At 39.7% G+C, this 18,879-nt stretch overlaps 1 protein-coding gene across 1 annotated transcript; it reads left to right on the plus strand.

The window, feature by feature from the left end:
* The first annotated feature begins 667 nt into the window (after positions 1–667).
* crispld1a (cysteine-rich secretory protein LCCL domain containing 1a) lies at positions 668–18,047 on the plus strand. Its single transcript, XM_037693978.1, has 14 exons — positions 668–919; positions 9,692–9,810; positions 10,312–10,444; positions 10,538–10,653; positions 10,933–11,033; positions 11,109–11,300; positions 11,994–12,054; positions 12,142–12,208; positions 13,591–13,721; positions 13,838–13,881; positions 13,970–14,042; positions 14,133–14,208; positions 14,310–14,443; positions 17,996–18,047. Exons 1-14 carry the CDS (start codon positions 668–670, stop codon positions 18,045–18,047), a joined length of 1,551 nt encoding a protein of 516 aa, XP_037549906.1.
* The last annotated feature ends 832 nt before the right edge of the window (positions 18,048–18,879 follow it).

Genomic DNA, 18,879 nt, shown 5'->3' on the forward strand with positions numbered 1-18,879 from the left:
TGGATGGATGGAGTTTTATGCATAAGTTGCTAAAACTTAGTGTGATTGTAGCTGAGAGCATTCACAACGTATACTGTGAATGCTACTTATTGCAAAATACTTTTTTGCGTCAAACTTTAGCAATAAATCCTGTTTGTCTGTTAGCAATGTATATTATGTACCACTGAACAAACTTTATTTATACTTTTAGAACATAATCTTTAGATGTACATCTACAAACGATTAAAATTTGTAGTCAATCCACGGTAAGATGTCTGCCACAAAATGGTTTTAACAGGATCTGATTTAAACACAATGTGCTCAACTTTGACGTGGTGGTAGCTGTGTCACTCGCAACACGTACCCTGAGAGTTTTCTCCGGGAGCGCTCGGCCTCAGTTTGTTTTGTTTGGATGGCAGAGAGAAGTTATCAAAGCCTGCCAGTTCACCCTCAGTGAATCCAGTTAGTAGATCCATAACAGCCTCCACGAGTCTGCGAGCTAATGTTCAAGTTCAATATTGACAGAAGTGCGTCAGCAAATTTGATTCAGAACACTCACTTCCATCTTTTCAGTGAATCTGTTTCTCTTTGTGTCCAATCAGAAAAGCAGCCACTTCCTCCCCCTCATCCGTTCACTCACTGAGTCTGAGCCTCCCGCCACCTTTCTTCATCAGCATCACCAACGAGGATGAGGTCACACTGGCTGAGAGGAGCTGCCGTGCTGCTGCTGCTCCTCGCCGCCACGTCCGCGGTGATGCTTCCCAACTCCACGGGCTGGCAGCAGATCTTGGACAAGTATCTGGATGAGGACGGCGACTGGTGGGAGGCCAAGCAGAGGGGGAGGCGAGCCATCAAGGACAGCGACGCTCAACTCATCCTGGAGCTTCACAACAAGCTCCGAGGCGAGGTGTACCCCCCCGCCTCCAACATGGAGTACATGGTAGGTGGGTGAAGGTCACGGAGTGTGCATCTACCTGGTACTGGTCTTCTTTGGTTCAAACATACCCCCCACACACACACACACACACACACACACATACTGTATGACCTTGCACCCTTATGTTGTTTTGCCAGAGCAGAAAGAATTTGACCAACCTGCCAATGATCACATTTCTTCAGTCTCTCTCTCGGCTCACACTTTGAGATTTGTTTGACTTTATCCTTTGGCCATCACGCCAGATCGCTTTTCACAGAGCAATTAGAATCAGGCGCTGGGCCTTGTTTTACCAGCTGTCCAACCCCCCGCTAAACACACTCACACACGTACGAACTTTGCCAAATGGACTACATGTGTAAGCCCAGCTCGACTGTGAAACAGTAAAAAAATAATAATAAATCAAATCTTTGTGCAGCACCTTTCCATGCTCACTTAAAGAGCAACAGAACAAAAGGCTGTATTATCCTCCAGTGGAGGCAAATAAACATTTCCTTCTGGGGGGGGGGGGGGGGGGCAGCTGGACTGTGCAATTGTGTAATTGTGAGGTTGAGCTTGACTAGCTCTTGTTAAAATTGGACATGAGCTTCTGGTTTCTGCGTTTACAGAAAAACTGCTGAGCTAAGCAGATCTTTCCAACTGAACCCTGTTACAGTGGGTTTTATTTTGTAGCTGCAAGGGGCACATAAGGGTTAAACATGTGCAACAAGAAGATGTGAAGTAAAAGAAAGCGAGAGCATGTCAAATGTTTCATGGAAGAAAAAGAGAAACAGCAATGAAGGGAGAAATGGCAAAAAAAATATAGGGTGCCATTTGTAAAGTTACACAGTCAAAAATTAACAGCGATATTTTGGTTTATTTAACCTTTAATAAGAAAAAATATGTTTTTTTTTCAAAGTCATATTTTCACCATGTTATTCATACATTTATAAACGTCATCATTCCAAACTAAATATTTAAATTACAAGCTAAATATTTAGTTTACGAACTAAATACTTAACTTGCAATTTAGTGAATAAACTAAATATTTAGGTGTACATTAAATATTTAATTTCCAAAACTAAATATTTAATTTCCAAACTAAACATTTAATTTCGAAGCAAAATATTTAATTCCTAAATCCATCCATCCATCCATCCATCCATTATCTTTTACCCGCTTAGTCTATTTTGGGTCACAGGGGTCGCCGGTGCCCATGTCCAGCAATCACTGTGCGAGGGGCAGGGTACACCCTGGACAGGTCGGAAGTCCATCAGAGGGACACATAGAGACAAATGAGACAAACAACCATTCACTCTCTTCACTCACACCTAGGGACAATTTAGAGTTAACAATCAGCCTAACATGCATGTTTTTAGTCTGTGGGAGAAAACCGGAGTACCCAGAGAAAACCCACACATGCACGAAGAGAACATGCAAACTCCACCCAGAAAGGCCCCCGGACCGGGATTTGAACCAGGGACCTGCTCGCTGAGAGGCAGCAGCTCTACCATTTGTGCCACCGTGCTGCCCTAATTCCTAAATTAAATATTTAATTTGCTAACTAAACATTTAACTTGTAAGTTAAATGCTTAGGTGAGAGTTAAATATTTAGTTAGAAAATTAAATATTTATTTTGGAAATTAAATGTTTAGCTTAGAAATTAAATGTTTAGTATGGAAATTGAATATTTAGCTTGGACAATAAATATTCAGCTTGGAAATTAAATATTTAATATACACATAAATATTTAGTTTACTAACTAAATATTTAACTTGCAAGTTAAATATTTATTTTGTAAACTAAATATTTAGCTTGTAAATTAAATATTTAGTTTGGAACTATGACATTTGTCAATGTATGAATGACATGGTGAAAATATGACTTTGAGAAAAAAACCTATATATTTTTTCTTTTTAAAGGCTAATAAACCAAAGTATTGCTGTTAATTTTTCACTGTGTAACTTTACAAATGACACCCCATAAAAACATATTAAATAAAAGATTTGGAACAAGAGTAAAGATAGGAAACCAGAAAAAAGGGACATCTTCATTTGCAATTCTGTATGTGTTGAAATTCAAAACTCAAGCTACTTTCCAGTGCCTGCTCTTGCCTTTTATTTTGAAAGGGCTTCTATATTTTGCAGCTTTTTCCTTCTGCCTGCATTGAAAAGACGTCGCCTTTCAGAAACCTCACAGCTTCAGTCTGCTGGAAGACTTCACAGGCTTGCTTGCCTGCGCTCCAGATGTACACCCGTGCATGCAGACGTGCTCACACAAGCCCGTGCACAAGTGCTCGCCCATCAGCTCCCATTGTTGTAAGCCTTTGTATTAAACCACGACCTCAGTGACCCTCTAAGGCAGAGAGACTCAGAGATACCATCGATTCAAATCCCCCCCTTCTTTTCCCTCTTCATCTGCTTCCTTTTTTTGCCCTCTCACTGTGCCTCCCTCTTCCTTAAACCTGTGGCCCTGTTCCCGTTCTGTCATTACCCAAAAACAACAAGAAAACCCTGAATGAGCATCAGCACTCTGCAGCCAGCCAGTACAAGGACAAGCGGCTCTGCCTCCTGCCTGTGGGAGCCACAGCTACAAACAGAGCAGTGTCAGCATTTGAAGGCCTGCAAGACAAACAGATGGCATCTTGGGAGAAAAGGCCCCACCTTCCTAAATGTTTAACTTGGCTTCGCTGGGCTGCGCTCAGGACTGAGGTGGCGGTGATGTTAGTGATTTATGAGAGAGCTCTGTTGGTGTTTTTTTCTGTCCTGGGTGAATCAGAGCTACACTGCAAGCTTTGTGCACTTTCGTTTATTCTTAGATAGTTCTGTCTCGAAAGACTCTCCAAGTCCTTTGAGACAATAATTACATGAAAATACATCTAAGATGTTTGACTGTGAGATCATGGATCTGTAATACTGTAGTTATTGCATCACTTACTAAAATAATTAAAAAAAGATGTTGCAGCTGTCAGATTTAGTGTTTAGGGTTTCTGGTTTTTGATGAGCTGGTTTTGTCTAGAAAATCTCCACTGGAGGGTGCCACAGGACATTCAAAACCAGTGCCGATAGCACCGCCACTGGCTTCAAAGCTGAATCCGATGGATTCTTTGATTCTAAGTAGCACATCATCATACAGCTTTATTTTTCAGTCAACCTTTATTTATATAGGTTGGTCTCCTTGAGCCATTACATGAGAGATCTGTTTTAAACAAAGAACACAGATGAGGTCCAGACAACGATACACAATCATACAAAAAGCATATAAAATGAAAAAGTAAATAGAAGAAGTGACATAAAAACGAAAGAAATAAACAGTTACGTTATAAAGCGGCATAAAATACTAACGGGAACATGTCTGCATTGGTTTTTGCCATGAACTGAAAAATGAAACAATTGGGGAAGAATGTAGCAGTTAGGTATTTAGCATTCAGAGTTAGATGGGATCTAGTTCTAAAAAAGAAACCCAGTTTTATGTTCAGTTTCTTTACCAAGTTGTCGACGAGGCTTAAGAGATGTGAATCGACCAAAATACCAAAGTATTTATAAGAATCCAAACACTCAATAGGGACACCATTCAAAGATAAAATAGAAAGAAGGACTGCTGGTACTGACTTCCTGTTTGAAAACAACATCTCTTTGGTTTTGTCAGCATTTAGCATAAGTTTGAGATGAAACAAATCTGACTAGATGATGTTGAATGCAGACTGTAAAAGATGGAAAACCTTAGAAACTGATTTAGCTCGACAATAAACAACTGTGTCGTCGGCATAGAAATGTAAGGATGCATCAGGAATGATCTGACCTACAATACTTATGTAGATTGTGAAGAGGGTGGGTCCTAACTTGAATTTGAACTTTTTTGAAGAGGGTGGATCCTAAAACTGAGCTTTGTGGTACACCATTGTTAACAGTTAGCTAGCTGGAAGAAGTACCGTTATGTCAAACACATTGTCTCAGATCTGAGAGATAATTAGAGAACCAGCCAGTAGTGTGATCTGAGAAACCAATTTCTGGGAGCTTACGACATAAGATGTCATGGTCCACAGGGTCAAAAGCTTTAGACAGGTCTAAAGAAAGTGCAGCACAATACAGTTTCAGTGGGATTGCTTCCTGGATTCTAACTGAGGTTCTTTGTCGAATCAGATGAACACACCTAGACGTTAAAAAAACTTGGAGTCAGCCTAATTAAAGCTAACTGCCTCAGCTAATCAACAGTAGCAAACACAAAAATATCTATAAATGAGTTAATTCTACAGATTTGGTGTTTTAGTTGCCAAGAGTCATCCCGAAAACACATTCGGAGCCCAAACCGATCTTGAGAGATCAATGTTTAAAGGTTTAGCTTGCAAGGCGGCAGAGGATGAGCAATCCTTTTGAGAATGTTGCTTTCATTTGAAATCTTTTTACAGTCATAGTCATCTGTGTTGCAGCGTTTCTTCATACATGCCTTTCTGAGGGAGTCGTGGACCTTTTGAAAAAGAGCATGCCTTGGAGTCTTTTTGACATTTAAACGGTGACTCAGTTTTCGGTGACGCGATGGACCAAGGAAAGGGGGTGGGAAAAATACTCGATCTGCTTTTTGCTGGTAATGCCTTTGGGATGCCAGGATTTGTTGCAAAGGGACGACTGACTGATCTGTTGGCCAGCAAACTAGACCACCTTCTGCCATTTAAAAAAAATCTGCATCAACTACACCCGACTGCACGATTCAAGTTCTGAGTGCAGAACAGTGCTGGTGAAGCTGAAACTGCATCCTTAAGTCATTGTGGTGTTACACATCAGAGGTGCTTTTTCAATCCATCCATCCATCCATCCATCCATCCATCCATCCATCCATCAATCCATCCATCCATTCATTATTTTTCGCTTATTCCAAAGTCGGGTGGCGGGGGCAGCAGCTTGAGCATCTTGCCATCTTTTTCCACAGCCACCTCTTCCAGCTCTTCTGCGAGGACTCCAAGGCATTCCCAGGCCAAATGAGAGGCATAGTCTCTCCAGCGTGTCTGGGATCTCCTTTGAGTCGTACATGCCTGGAGTACCTCCCTAGGGAGGTGCCCAAGAAGCATCCTTACCAGAGGCCCGAACCGCCTCAACTGGCTCCTCTCGATGTGGAGGAGCAGCGGTTCTAGTCCAAGTTTCTCTCAGATAGCTGAACTTCTCACCCTATCTCTAAGAGAGAGTCCAGCTAACCTGTGGATGAAACTCATTTCAACCACCTGTATCCAGGATCTCATTCTTTTGGTCACCAGCGTTCATAGCCATAGGTGAGGGTAGGAACGTAGACTGATTGATAAACAGAGAGCTTTGCCTTACAGCTCAGCTCTCTCTTCACCACAACAGACCGGCACAGAGTACACAATACTGCAGACACTGCACCAATCTGTTTGTCAATCTCACGCTCCATTCTTCCCTCACTCGTGAACAAAATCCTGAGATACTTAAACTCCTCCACTTGAGGCAGAACCTCACCCTCGACCCGAAGACAGCAATCCACCCTTTAAAGCTGACAGGAGTTTAGCTAGAACATTATGTAGCCCGTGGCTAAATCCCAAAATTATAGGCACTAAATGTTTCCCCCATCTTTCCAAAACTTAATAAATTGTATTGTATGACTGAATAATGAGTTTTATAGTTATGGTCCAAAAACAAACAAAGACAATGGCTTCATAAATCAGCTTTCTGCTGCCATGGATTAGTTAAGATCGTCATCATCTATAAAGAAAACCTCTAACTGGTTGAAATGTAACAGCAAGTCTGCGTCTGTTCAGTGTGTCATTTCTCTAAAGGAGATTTCCTTCGACTGAGTGCTGATTTATCCTCTGGACGTCATCATGAGTTGCAACAAACAGTTAATTTTGCTCAAAACTTTTCTCATTCCATTTGATTTCTGATTATTCAGCCCTTTTCAAACATCTGTGTAAATCCTCAGAAGTCGTCCTTCAGAGCATCCCTGTGCTCCTATAATAAATGAGGTTTTCTGCAGTTTCAGACAACCTCACAGCGATCAACTATTATTAATATAACCAACAGAAATCCTGTATCAGTCATACTTTTGATGCCTCAAAACATCGTCTCAATGTACTGGCATCATGATGATGTATGCAGTTTTGCAAATGCGTAGCTTCTCAACCAGACTTAACATTTTAAGGTTATAAGGGGGAAATTATGGTGTTTGATAGAAAGGAATGTTTGACTTTAGCTGATATTAGTTCGAGTGCCCTGCGTGAAAAATTGAATCACTGAGAGTAAAAGTAGGAGTACATCAGACAGATTAAAATACACACAGTCTGTTTTTCAATGTTCATTTTCAATTTACATCAGGTAATTTAACTAATTTGCATCCTCCCAGCCGTGTATTTATTTACCCCTTCTCCTGTGTGCCCCCACCCCTCTCCACATCTTTCTCCTACTTCTCAGTATGTCTGAGTACAACCCACTGATTATTAGCTGGAAACCTGTACTAGCAAAGGAAATACCCCATTCACCCCATGAATGCAACCAGATGAACAAAATAAATCCAGACCACAAATGAAGTGTTAAGCGAAACAAACAATGCCGTGTGCTCAGCGCTGAAAGACGTTAGCTGCAGAGGTGTTTTTCTTTACAGGTCCTGTAGAAGTGTGGTTGTAGTGGGTGGTGGGTGGGGTGGTTTGTGGTTACAAGGCCTCTCCTCCTGGGGTAACTGTGCAAACTGCAGCAGCGTGACACGCCGGCTGTACACTGTACAGATGCAGCAGCTGAAAAATTTGCGCCCCACCTGACCCTTTCATATAAACCCTTTTAGAGGTTGTTAGCTTGTAGATGCTGATTGTGTTTAACATTCCTTGCAACATACTTCCACACATCTACATGTCAAGTATTTATGATGCAAACTGTAAATTTGAAATTCCCATCTTCCATGCAGCTTTGGCTGCATGAAAGATGGAAGGTTTGTTCATTTCCTGGTACAATTTAACTAGAAAATATCTTAAATGCATTTAAAGTGCTAAAGTCGTTTCACTGACATTGCTGCATGATTATTTTTAGTACAGATCATATGACTTATTACAAATATGTCTGCTTACCACTGTAAAACAGATTTTTTTTTTCTGCATAAGGTAGCCTCAGTAAAAATAAAAAAAATCTCTTTTTGCAATTTCTTTATCAACTTCATGCGGATCCTATCGCCAGTAGGGTTTGTTCACTGTTGTACTCTGTAACCAGGCTAGCCTTTGTTAGCCATAGCAAGCAAATATCATGCATTCCTCTACATTTTATTCATTCAAACTCCAAAGCAACATAGCAGTACTGTGTGTGGGACTGATTTCATGAGATGCAAGCCATCATAAGAGCAAATATCTGGTGTATTTTTGTAGCTATTGCTATTTTACATGTGTGCAGCAGCCATGTTGGATTTTGTGGTAGGAGTTGGGGAGAAACCTCAGAACTTCAGACTTTCCAAGTAGGAATTTGGACTTAACAGTGTGTTTAGATTGATTTTATTTTCATATTGGAACTTGAAAATTGAGCTTTGCCCATTTAAAATATCACAGTTTCAGCACAGTTTGAGGGTGACAACAGCTGCTCAACAAAAGACCCATACAGTTAATCTGCTAATTGGTGTTTATCACATGGTGCTCTTTGGATTGATTTTATTTTTAGCCTGGAAACTGGTATTTGATGCCACGTTGCCATCTGTCAGCTCTGTGCCTTGGGTGGAGTCAAAGATACCCAGAAAGGGGTGCAGCAGTTTCAGGGCTGGTTATCATTATTGTGCTACAAAAAAGGATACAACACTGATAGGATAATGATGTTTAATTCAATTTAACAACTATTATGACTCCGTCAGTCATTGTAGGACCACAGAAAACTCCAGGCTGTCTTTGAAGGTGTGCAAGTGATTAGTTATGTAACATTTCTGCAGTACTTTATAAAATGCATTATCTGTATTGGAAAATCATACCATTCCTGTTGACTTAAACAAATCCATCCATTTTATACCCAACTGGACTCCAACAAGCAGCTGAATAAACTGACTGCAGTTAGGAGAGTTGATTCAGAGTATCTCTAGAGATACGGTTTGGAAGCTCGGTGCATGTTTCTGAGATCACTTGCTACTTATTACAGTGAACAGTAAAGGAGAAGGTGATGGTGGAAGTGCAGAAATATGTTTCAGTGACTGCTACAGGATGAGATTTCACTGAGAACGAGCTTAAAACCAGAGCTCGGTGTGTGAAAGGAAGAAACTTTTGACACCTTTTACTGTTATGTTACCACAGCGCACTAATTGATTTTCCATCAGATGGGTCATCTAGCACTAAAAATGAATGAAAAGGTGTCCAAATACTGGAACGCAATGTTCTTCTGTGGAATTACAGCTGTGTTATTCTAACATTTTGTAAAGAAGAACCCACTGCATCCCTACACCCCACCCCATTAATTTATAAGAGTCTTTAGGATATCCAACTGGATTTATGAGTCAGAGAGACCAGTGAAGTGAAAGAAAAGCATTCTTCTTGTCAGACATTTGGAAAGTATGAATGCATTTTTTTAATGTACCTACAATTTGAGGGACAAAACCATTAAGAAAAGGTTATCTGACTTAAAATAATTAAACCCTCTACAATGACGGCAGTTAGTTGAGGAGTAAGATGACCGGAGATAGTTCCACACTTATATATTTGATACTGTTCTATATCACCACACACCAGCATCTTTCTAATTAAGGTAGGTTCATTTAGTAGCTAAGTGACTGAATGGTGTTTTGTCTCTTATCCAGTATAAGCCACAAAGCTAAAGTTGTTTGTCTTCATGTGGACAGGTGTGGGACACAGAGTTGGAGCGTACAGCAGAGGAGTGGGCAGAGACCTGTTTGTGGGAGCATGGTCCGGCTGGTTTACTCCCACAGATTGGGCAGAACCTGGGCGCACACTGGGGAAGGTAAGCATTTTGACTGTACTCAGTTTTTCAAGTGGACTTGACTTAAGTGATCTTATTGAACACTGAAATTAATAAATAAGCTATTTGACTTTTTATGACTAAATGATATCATTTCTCTAACAGTCTAGCATGCTAACAGGCTAATTGGTAACTCTAAATTGTCTCTAGGTGTGAATGAGAATGGTTGTTTGTCTCGTTTGTCTCCATGTGGCCCTGTGATGGACATGCAACCTGTCCACGGCCTCTTGCACAGTGACTGCTGGATATGGACACCAGTGACCCCCATGACATAGAAAGGAAGAAGTGTGTAGATATAGGATGGACTTGACTGAATGGAACTAAACAGATTATTAAGAAAGTTCCTTGACAGAAAAAAAATATCTTGCAAAAAGTTTGAAAGACTGTGTTGTAGCTTACAGGAAGCAGAGAACAGCTTACAACACCCACACGAACAGAAAATAAATGCTGTTTGAAACACTCTTTGTTTATTGATGCTATCAGATATCGTCCACCCACATCCCACGTGCAGGCCTGGTACGATGAGGTGAAGGATTACTCCTTCCCTTACCCCCAGGAGTGTAATCCCTACTGTCCGTTCAGGTGCTCCGGACCAGTTTGTACGCATTACACACAGGTAAATGCACGGCGACTCGCCTTTTCAAGCAAGCCTTGACTGATTTAAAGTACGCTTGTGTAAGTAAATTGTGTTTTTGTCATTCTTTTACAGCTGGTTTGGGCCACCAGCAGCCGTATTGGCTGTGCCGTCAACTTGTGCTACAACATGAATGTATGGGGGCAGATTTGGACCAAAGCTGTGTACCTTGTTTGCAACTATTCACCAAAGTAAGCGAACATGAAGAGTACCAGTGACGTAAAACAAAAACGAACAGATTCAAGAACATTTTTTTCCCCAAGGCCATAACCATTCTAAACTCACAGCTAACTTCACAGCCTAACCTTGAACTTCCTATTACCCACCTACTGTGCATTGTTTAATATGTTTAAATATCTTATAACTTAATTTATTGACAGTATTGCACAATGCCATAACTGAGCAATATCTGCAGTGTGACATACCCAGTTTGTGTCGAGTAAACCTGGCTTATTCTTTTACCTGAACAGGGGGAACTGGTGGGGTCATGCACCTTACAAACATGGGACCTCTTGCTCTGCTTGTCCTCCGAGCTATGGAGGAGGGTGCAAGGACAATCTTTGCTACAAAGGTAAGCTAAAGTGATACACACCAAGAAAGAAATTTCAGAAAAGTGCGCTCATCATTCTTGCTTTTGTATCTTTAGTTGAAGATGACAGGTTCAATCACCTGCAAGAGGAAACGGAAGAAAACAACTTTATTGAGCCAGAGGCCCCTCGTGGCACAAACCCCTGGTCCCGGGCCTCCAAGCCTGAGTCTCCTAGCCTCCCTACCCCAGCCCCCACCAAGCCCCCAACACAGGACCTGCAGAACGAAGTGGTCAACACACAGCAGATGTGTAAGCTGCCATTTAACTGTTTGTTCTGGATCTAATTTCATCCAAACTGGGGGGGGTTCAGAATTTGGTTTTTAGATGTGGGGCTGCCAGAGAGCAGAAGTGCAGTACAATATGTACCATATAGAAAAACCTGCCTGAAAACTGGGTCAGAACCAAATAAATCAAAACAGTTACTGTTAAGGAAGCAACTCCATAAAAAATACCTTAAAATATGACAGAACTGTATTTTTTTTTCCAATTTATCTTAAATTGCCTCGCTGCTCTGTAGCTTCTATTTGTCATTCTGCTGATCAGTACTGACAGTTGTTAACTTTTTATGAATTTGCAAGTCATTCTTTATGGAGAGGGTGGGGAACTTTATTTTAGCATGATCCCCTTGAGTGTGTGTGTTGGTTTATGGCTGGCTGAAGAGTGTTGAGGGTGGTGAGAGGCGCTCGCTGTAATTTTTAAATGGCTTCCTCTCGGCTCTATAAGAAGCCTGTGAGTAAGATGAGTCATTTACTTCAGCATCTGCTGACCACCCTGAACCTTGCTGAATTTTTTCATTTTATTTTTTGTCTTGGGTCCTGGAACTGTTGTTACGATGTCTCCCCAAGGTTTTGCTCAGTCAGATTTTCTGCATCCAAGTTGCTGGCTTGTACATTATATGCTGTTTCCTGTAGGACAGAGACAATCTGTGTTTGTGTGTTTCAGCTCAGCTTGTGACCTGCGACACTAAGCTACGAGATAAGTGTAAAGGAACGACTTGTAATAGGTACAATGAAGATGAAACATTGAAAATCATCACAATGAAAAATATACGGTCTGTTTAAAGACAACTGTTTTTGAATTGATTAAACAGGTACGAGTGTCCAGCTGGATGTCTGGATGCAACAGAAAAAGTAGTTGGAACAGTATACTATGAAATGGTAGGTAAACAAGTAACCAGAATTATGTGTTTTTCCCATAAATAATGCTCAGATCACAGTATTCATGACAAACAAGATGGTCTCCATCCTGTTGTTTGGGGGATGAATCTTCAAGTATCTAGGAGTCTTGATCATGGATGATGTTGGAGCCGGTTTATGCATGTTATAACCCACACATGTGGTTAGGACATCCCAGGTACAAGAAGCTGATATGAGCTTGGAGTAGGACCGCTGCTTCTATGTATTGAAAGGATCCAGCTGGGGTGGTTTGGTTTAGGATGTCTCCTGGGTACTTTCATCTTGAGGTTTCCCAGTCATATCTCACTGAGAGAATACCCTGAGGCAGACCCAGACTTAAAGGATATACTTATATCATCTTTGGTATGGGAACACCTTGGGATCCCAAAGATAAATTATAGTGCATCTCTTGGGAAAGGGATATCTAGGTTTGCATCAAGTAAAAAATAAAATAAATAGATGACTGGAAGGTTGTCATAAAAGCTACAGTATTTATGGAAAACAATACTGCAAGCGAACATTGGTGTCTATTGAGTGATCAGAAAGAATTTGTGCTGTGAGGTCAAGAGTTTAAATGATGGATAAGACACCAGCTGTTATTACTTTGCTCACATGTCCACAGCAAAATAATAAAAAAAACAATTTTATAAACCCTAATTAGAACAATGAATGGTCCAGATCAAACATTTGCTTTGCAGGGTGTGGAAATTAGTCATATCAGTGGTATACGATGTGAATAAGTATTGGAATGTGCAAATAAAACAAAACAAGCTACAACCAAAGGGAACCTGGGGAAAAGGGCAGAGAGCGATCATATTAAAGTCAGAAATAAACCTAAGGGATTTTTTTGCAAGATGTGCCGCCTTACACTATTAAACCAATTATAGAACAAAGACGGGTCAATTCGTACCCAACTACAAGAGGACCTGCAAGAGTCGTGACAGTATTCCCTTTTCCATAGATGCTGGTTGACAGTTTATAACGACATTTTAAACCTTGACAAGTTCTGCAACGAAATGGAGAAAGTTGCAGCTATACAGTGGGATCTTAAAAAAAAGTTAGCCACTGGACGCACAGACTAGTTTGTATGTGGGACATTATGAGGCATACTTTAAAGCTGCCATATTGTGCTGAATTTCTATCAAACTTTGATCTGTCTTTTCAGTAATTTAATGCTAAAACTCATGAGTTCCTAGAATGCCACAATGAGCATAATTTAGTACAATCCGGCAGCATCCAGTATTGTGAGAAGCGCAGCTACGTGTCAGACTGAAAAAAAACAAAAAAAAACCTGAAGTGCTAACTTTTTAGCTGCTGTGTCAGCAAAATGTACACGGTGTCAAAGAAATGTCCTGTTTTTGCAGCAATCAAGTGTGTGCAGAGCTGGTCTACATGCTGGTGTCATAAATAATGATGGAGGGTGGCTGGATGTGACAAGACAAGGCAGAAAAGACTTTTTCATCAGATCCAACAAGAACGGAGTTGAGTCACTTGGGTACGACAGTAACAATAACAATGATGTGATAAATATATTTTAGTGCCGGTAGTCATTAGGATAGAAAGTGAGAAAAAAACAGAATAAAATTTGATGTTTTCATTTCCACTCGACAGAAAATACAAAAGTGCCAACTCCTTTATGGTTTCCAGAGTAGCAGGTTAGTTTGACAATATGGCGCTCATTAAAAATTACATTTCCTACACAATAATGCTTTTTAAGCTGCTTTATGGATATTTTTCTTACAGTTCAAGTCATCACATGTGAAATCACAGTTTTACAATTGTGTCCATATGAAAAGCCTACAAGACATTGTCCAAGGTGAGAACTTTGATGCACTTACTGTTTGCAGTTTATTTATCAGTCTATCTCCAACCTGTCTCAACTGAGGTTGTTAAATTGTCTTTTTAGGTTGTACTGCCCAAGTTATTGTTTAGAAGAGAACCCTCACTTTTCCAGAGTCTTTGGTACCAGAATATACTCTGATGTAAGTTTCTGTTTTTTTAGCTGGACTCATGAATACACATTTTCACAAATACGTTTTTGAAAAAAAAACAAGTTTCTTCTCTCCAACATCTACGCCTGTAGAAGTCCAGCATCTGTCGAGCAGCTGTCCATGCTGGAGTCATCAACAACAGCGTGGGTGGTTACATAGATGTGATGCCAGTGGATAAACGAAGACACTACTTTGGCTCATATCAAAATGGCGTCTCCTCAGAGAGGTATGGCAGATCTGCAAGTTAGAATTGGATAGCGTCTGTATGCCTGTGCTTTGTAAGAAAAAAAAAATACTTACACTATATGTTTAGTTATAATTACCAAGAAAGTTTGTGGGGACCTGGGGTGCTGACGGCGCTAAAGCACACCTTTGTAGATGATAAGATATAAAATATGTGGATAAAGGATAGATGAAATTGATTAAATCAGTGAGTAAATAAACAAAAATACAACATTTTACCACTAACATCAGGGCTTAATTTGAGTCGGATCCTGCCGGAACAGGATCAGGGAACTCTTACTTTGACAGGGTGCGTCCTGGTAACTGTTTGGATTCGGGAACTCTCTCAGGCTTACTAATAATAAAGTTATGAACAAATGTGACTGTCTTGAACAAATAAAACCCATATTGGACATGTAATCTGAAAATAATTACATAAACAGATATTTTAAACACAACAGCCACTTACCAGCTTCCTAATATCACATAAGCGCTGCCCCTTCAAGTAAGCATTTCCACTTCTACCCTTAAAAATAATCTCCGCCCCTAAAAGTACAGTCATGGGCAAATTCATTAAAAATTCAAAAATATAATTAAGCAGTCCGACTAATTTGCTGATCAGTTATACAGTTTAAATGGGTCATTAATACTTTTTTTTATTATTTATTAAAAATACGAGAGAAATGTTTAATGTTACGTACATCACGTATCAAAACAACGGCTCCAGTTTGTCAAAATATCAGTGATCAAAATGTCGAAAAGACAGTCCAATTTACTTTAATTTTTTTTTAAAAACAAGTCTTCTCATTGTATAACTAAACAACAGAATCGAAGCACATGAAGGCAGTAGCAATGTAGCTAGTACTCGATGTAAGGGGTGGGCTGCGGGGTTGTTAGGATGCTTGAGAGAAGCTGAGTGTAAAAGTAGATGTTTAACAACCCCTTAAAATTCACCAAAATGCAGGAAATGGCATCTACTTTATTCAAAATTTTCTGGGGGAGGAACCCCAGACCCCGCCCCACTCCCCGCTATTTGCGTTCCAGCATCATTTGGTTTACAAATTAAGCACTGACTAACATTATAGAAGTTTCTAATCCAATTGTTTTATTCAGCTGCTCCCTTCTGCAGGGGATGCTACGGCAAGCAAACTCCCACAAAAAAAGGCAATTGTTTTACTTTCAGATGCAACCTGTGCTCAAACCTGTAGCCTCACCACTGCGAGACCGCAACACTGACCACAGAGCTACTGGAGCCCATTCATTTTTAAATTCTTTTTTTTTTTTAAGAAAGACATTTATTTGGGGAAAAAAATCCTGTTTGGTTCCATCCCTGCTAGTAGCTTTTCCTACTTTACACATTCTCACAGTACACCTAATGTCCCCACTACTAAAGTATATGAGTATATATAAGATATAAGACTATAAAACTATCTAAGAGTTCATATTGTTTCTGTTCTCTCCTTGTTCAAGTATTGCAGTAGAGGAAAGAAATCCATTTTTTCAGGTTTGAGAGATTTATTTTCCATCCATCTTTTCGTAAAATAGACAGTTCATTTCATCTCCTTTGCAGTGTGCCTCAGAGGGTGATTAGCATGCCTCTAGTTAAAAATAATTCCTTTCCAATTAGTGTTGAGAAAAGTGTATCTTTATGTAGTTCTGGGAATAGTTTGTCTTTTTCAATCACCAAGATATTACAGAGAGAAGGAGGCAGCAGTGGTTTCAACAAATATTCTACAACCTGAAAATGGGTTTGGAAATAGAGCACTTCATCATCAGCATACATGAACAGTCTCGATGTATGAAACAGTTATTTCCTTATTAAAAGCAGAAGGATCAGGAGTAAATTTGTCTCTCTGGTGCCATGTGCTAAAATAAATGTATTTTGTGATTACATTATTCAGAATGAAGAAGATTAGATTAACAGGTTAAATCTTTGACATGGGAAAATTTTGGATCACACATACCTACCAGAATATCGTTAACATTAAAGGTGGTCTACAAACTGTGCTTCAGATTTTAAGTCATTTTACTTTACATCCAACAATTTTCAGTCAGGTCATCTGGACATTTTCTTTTTTTTGTGCTGAAACGTTTCACCTTCCATCCAGAAGGCTTCATCAGTCAAGGAAACACACAACACAAAACTGATTCTTCCCCCAACAGCTGACTCCAAAGTGGAACAAGCCAGTTATGTTGGTGCTAAGATGGTCTCTTTGGCACGCCCCGTCATCCGGTGCTGGCCCTCTTCCTTGTCGACAGTCATGTCAAACTGGTTCAAAACCAACAAGGTCCATGCTCAATAATCCAGGCATACAATCCAACAATTTTCAGTCAGGTCATCTGGACAGTTTCTTTTTTTTGTGTGCTGATCCTCCCTGAGGAGGGGGCGTGCCAAAGAGACCATCTTAGTACCAACATAACTGGTTTGTTCCACTTTGGAGTAAGCTGTTGGGGTAAGAATCAATTTTGTGTTGTGTGTTTCCTTGACTGATGAAGCCTTCTGGATGGAAGGCGAAAAGTTTCAGCACAAAAAAAAAGAAACAGTCCAGATGACCTGACTGAAAATTGTTGGATCGTATGCAAGGATTATTGAGCATGGACTTTGTTGATTTTACATTACACCTACTTTAGGATCTGATCTATTTTTATTCAGAAAAATGTCAGATGGAGACTCAGAGTTCTTTTCATAGTATTCATGTACTCTGATCTCTCATCTGTCTTCATTTCATTTTGACATTTTGCTGAGATGATTCATAATCTCCCATCATGTATGTCTCGTTTCACTTCACAACAAGTCGTTCTTTGTTGAATTAACTGTTGTGGAAAAAAGGAGATTCCCAAACAGACCAAGGTGTAGTTCATCAGATTTATTTTCAAAGCTTTGGAGAGCAGTCCAAACATTCACAGAACATGCAATTGCACGATTTCACACTTATCAGTCGTCTCATTCATTTGAAACCCTGACCTCCTATAACTTCCTGAATGGACAAGTTAGTTTTATAGAATAAGCTCCAGCCGAGCCTTCAGCCCCTGCCCCCAAGTTTGAGCCATCATCCAAAGGTCCAAACAGACAAGAAGGAATGGATCTGAGTCAAGGACTCTGTTTGAAGACACGTCAACATATATCAACTCTATCATAACAATATCATATCAATCAACCCTTGAGGATATCAAAACAATCAGTTCTTTCTGTTCGTCACTGACTGGTCACAGTAAGAGTGATTATATGAGATCATTAATATCACACATCACAAGCATGAGTAGTAGAAGGACATTGCAGAACATCCCCAAAGGAGAGTTATTGATAATGAGTGCAAATAATTCACATTACACTGACTTTAACACACACATTTTCTTGTGTTTATGTTAAATTGTGTGGTTTATCTGTTTTTTCAGGGTTTCACCTTTTTTTCAGCCTATTTCTTTAATGTCTTCAAACTTTCCGATTTGTACAGTACCCTCTGTTTGTGTGTCCATCATCAGTGTTGGTTAACAAAAGGAGGGACATGTTTTGGACTTTGATTGGCTCTTATACTTGCCTCTGTTTTCCTTGCAGCCTTCAGAACCCTCCTGGAGGGAAGGCGTTTCGGGTCTTCGCTGTGATTTGAGCATCTCCGTTTGGCCAGTTTGACCAAACATAAAGTGCACTTGAAGCCTTTGAAAGGACAGTGATTAAGCAAAGATGTCAAAATCAATGACTGAAATCATTCAGCCTCTGGGGTTAGAGGTCGTCACCATGACAGCACTGGGCAAAGAAAAAAACAAACTTTAAAAGACTTCCTTTCTCACCCTCAGATTTGTTTTTTATGCAGTTTTTAACATTGGGATATTCACAAACTGTAAATATAGCTGGATATTTCAGTTTACAAATGTTTTTTAATAGTGTGGTTCTTTTGCGTGCCATTATCTTGCCAAATTTCTTTATGTAAATACTGATTATAAAACTTCTACATTTTCTTGGCACATAAAAAGACATATTGTTTATTTTTTTAAAGTTTGGAACATTTTTGTTGATGCTTTGATGCAGTTGTTGCAATATTTTTGTACTTTTTAAATCTGTGGGGGAAAATATTGAGCATTTATTTTTATATGTTTTATGCTATTGAAATACATGCTGCTAAATGTTTTATGTATTTTGTTCATTCTTTCATCTCATTTTATTTCTGTATTTTTTTTTCCTTTTTATTTGTATGTTCTACCCCTATTATTGAAGTTGAACTTAATTACCTGCAGGACAGGAAGTACAGTCATCCCACAGTCATCATTCTATGAATAAAACCATCTTCATAAAATTTTACAGGATGCCACTACTCTTAAAAGGTTTCAGATTAAAATTTCACATACGTTGAAGTGGGATTTTGTGGAGAATGTTATGAACAAATACTGTCTTGCCTGTTGTAGATAGCTTTTTGATAGACCACAGTTTGGCAAAATATACAT

This window comes from Nematolebias whitei, chromosome 20 (genome assembly GCF_014905685.2).
Source record: "Nematolebias whitei isolate Nwh7 chromosome 20, NemWhi1, whole genome shotgun sequence".
Classification (NCBI taxonomy): Eukaryota; Metazoa; Chordata; class Actinopteri; order Cyprinodontiformes; family Rivulidae; genus Nematolebias; species Nematolebias whitei.